General features: G+C 36.0%; 1 protein-coding gene across 6 annotated transcripts in view; it reads left to right on the forward strand.

Annotated features, from left to right (window-relative positions):
- Window positions 1-2,206, forward strand: part of LOC306900181 (actin filament-associated protein 1-like 2) — a 31,236-nt gene extending 29,030 nt beyond the window's left edge. For 3 of the 6 annotated variants that reach the window (XM_079466939.1, XM_079466938.1, XM_079466940.1), the window contains exons 14-15: window positions 169-279; window positions 1,089-2,206. In XM_079466939.1, coding sequence (XP_079323065.1) covers window positions 169-279; window positions 1,089-1,115 — 138 coding nt within the window. In that variant the 3' untranslated portion in view covers window positions 1,116-2,206. The remainder of the gene's footprint in view (window positions 1-168; window positions 280-1,088) is intronic. The other 3 variants (XR_013787274.1, XR_013787275.1, XR_013787273.1) reach the window with 2 other exon arrangements.
- Window positions 2,207-3,258: the final 1,052 nt, after the last annotated feature.

Raw genomic sequence — 3,258 nt, forward strand, 5'->3', positions numbered from 1 at the left:
CCTGTGTATAACTCTTGCTTCTGTGGAACATGAAAGATGACGTTTTGAGGAATGTCTCAGTGTTGTTTGGTTTCTGCAAAATAAATAATGTCATACAGGTTTGGAATGACATTATGGTGAGTAACTTATGTAAATGTTTTTGACTCCTTCTCTCTCGTTCTAATTCAGGGTGGGTTCTTCACACCGCTTCTGAGAAGGACTGCCTCAGCAAAAAGCACCCTAAAGAAAGCTCCATCTGCCCTGTTCTTTGAGCACGGCAGGGTCTTGCAAAGAAGGAAGGTACGGCTCTCACATGAATAATACTAATAATAACAGAATCTCCACAGCACAAATAAGTGTTTAATTGTAAACGTTGTTGTAATACAGTTCGTTTGCTCGGGAAGAAAGGAGTCGGGAACCGGCAAATTTTTTTATTAAATAAACAAACAAACAATAAAACACAACATAAAGTCCAGGCCTGGTCCTCTCTCACTGACGGTCCGGTCACTCATCCTTTTATGCTCCCAATCTCCTCCGTGATACGAGACCGTTATCACTCACATACCAGCCTCAAATTCCGCCAACCTCACTACTTACCCCCATCGCCCAGCCACGGCGGTCTATTCCCTGGGGGTATGCACCGACGAGATGAGAGAACGGAGACAGGAGCACTCCGAGCGACCAGAATGAGAGAGGGGAGATAAAACACAAGTCCAGGGCCTTATAAAGACTGCAGGGAGCCGCAGCAGGGGGTCAGATGAGCCACATGCGGCTCGAGAGCCACTGGTTGCCCAAACTGTTTTATAGAGAGGATTTCCTAAATACATTATCTTCTTCGGCAAAGAAGTAAAAACGTGACGAGATCTTAGTACTGTGTCAGCCATCGTAATATTTTTAAAGGGAGGGGTGGAGTAAGCCTTTGGTTGCAATTTGCAATCTCACCACTACATGCAACTAAATTTCATATGTCGGACCTTAAAGAAAACCCTTTCACAAAACTAATTATGAATGCAACAAGAGACACAACTTATTTAATTAAGCCAGAGAATTGATTTCCTTCAGTAAATATTTGTGTGACGTTTAACCTTTATCTCTGTTTGTGTTTGTAGGAGTGGGAAACCAAAGCTTCAGGTTGAAGAGATTTCTCTCACACGTTCTTCTCACATTGTCAGTATGTTATTGCACTGAAAAGAATATTATATTCAAGCATGTGGATCATGCAGTGATTTGTCTTTTGTTTTCGGGTACTTGGTGCTGTTAATTACTGAAATTCACATACAAATATACAAACATCAAATATGACCAGTGCATGATTGTTATGCTGGGTTCACACCAAACGCGAATTAAGCGTTTTGCGTTGATAAATTACACACAAAGTAAATGCAAAGATGCAATTGCCGCGAACACGCATCAATCTCGTCTTTCGCACAAGTTGAAAATATTTGTAAGTTCACGTCACTGACACGAAAATAACAAACTTTTCTCTCGAGTAATAAGGAGCGTGTAACGCAGTTGTTCGCGTTTAGTGTGAACCCAGCATTAGGGAACAATTTTAACAAAATGTTATAATTTATGTTGACATGATGCTGATGTACATTTCTTTAGAAATATAACTCTTATGTTCACGTTTCAGGTATTGAATGACTGTCTAAAAATGGCACATTTACATAAAATAGTTTTATGTTTAACAAAGTCTGATGTCATAGCACAGTATTTATCCTCATGTAAATCAACACTCTTGTGACTTTGCACTGTTTTGACCTGAGTTGAGTTTGCAGTGTTAAGAAAAACATTGTCAGTGTCAAAATCGGGACTCATTGTGAAGATCATACAGGATGTGTTTATAGTTAATTGAAAAATGATTGAAAATTAATACCTCTTTTTTTCACACGACTCACAAATCTGTGATAATTTATCAACATTTTTACCTTATTCCAATGCACATGCAGTATTCTATGTTTTTTTGTTTTATATATTTTCTAATAATGTGCCTTAACCATGTTTTTATTTATGTTTTTATGCTCTTAAATGTATCATTGATTTTTCATTACAGCTGAAGAGATATTTTTGCTGATATTGATCCCACTTTAGGGGACGTGTATAGTTGTTAAGACAGGATGGGTCAATAATATTGCTGTACAAAACATATATATCTGGAAAACAAACACCATAGTCAAAGATATTACAGATGCATTTTGTTTAAATAAAGCTATGCAGGATAAAGCATAACTTCGGCATTTCTGTGCTTTTTTGTTAATCCTATTTTTAACCTTTTATGCCATATTATTTGTATTATTGGTTTATTCAGCTTTAAATGTTTTTATTATTTTATTGTAATTTGATGTAGTGTAAAAAAAACTAATAGGAATATATTTCAGACCTGTTATTTACAAAATGGGTGGTCTATAGGCCTACTGGGATGGTAAAATATAGGATTATAGTCATTATTCAACTCGATAAAATACAGACACCAGTGGCATTTTCAGGGTTGTAAATAGTGTTATAATGTTTATTAGAGTTTTATCTTGATACGAATAGAAGTTTTATCAAAAAGTTGGATATTGTCACTGTCCTCCTGAAACCTCGGATGGCCAAATTAGCCTTCAGGAATTGGAAAAATCGCCGTACTTTTTAAATGATTAAATACTGTGTTGTCAAAGATGACATGCCTTTTTTTTTAATTTTATTAGTAAGATATTTACATAAAATATGAATCATGAAATTGTGGCAGATATTTAAGATTTGACATGGGCTCAGTACCCTTGTATTAGTTTGTGTGCGACTATACTTAAAGGGATAGTTCACGCAAAAAATAAATGTCTGTCATCACTTGCTCACCCTCAGACTGTTTCAAACCTGTATGCTTTTCTTTGCTCTGATGAACACAGAGGAAGATATTTGGAAGGATGTCAGTAGCCAAACAAATCTCAACCCCCCATTGACTGCCATAGTAGAGAAAATAAATACTATGGGAGTGAATGGGGGGTGATATCTGTTACTGACTTTCTTCCAAATATCTTTATTTGTGTTAAGCAAAACTAATAAATCAAGGTGACAGAATTTTCATTTTTGAGTGAACTATCCCTTGAAGACCATATTCGGTGTCACGACGACAATAACAATGTAAATAAAGCATGTTAAATAACAAATAGTCAAATTAATTCAATTGTACATATCCTTTTTGTATCATACGTGTTTTATTTGTTTGCCACTAGACTTTATGTCCTGCCTAAACTCCTTTATTGTGTTGTACATTATTGTGACGTTCATGTTTCTGTC

This window comes from Barbatula barbatula, assembly GCF_947034865.1.
Source record: "Barbatula barbatula genome assembly, chromosome: 11".
NCBI classification, from domain to species: domain Eukaryota; kingdom Metazoa; phylum Chordata; class Actinopteri; order Cypriniformes; family Nemacheilidae; genus Barbatula; species Barbatula barbatula.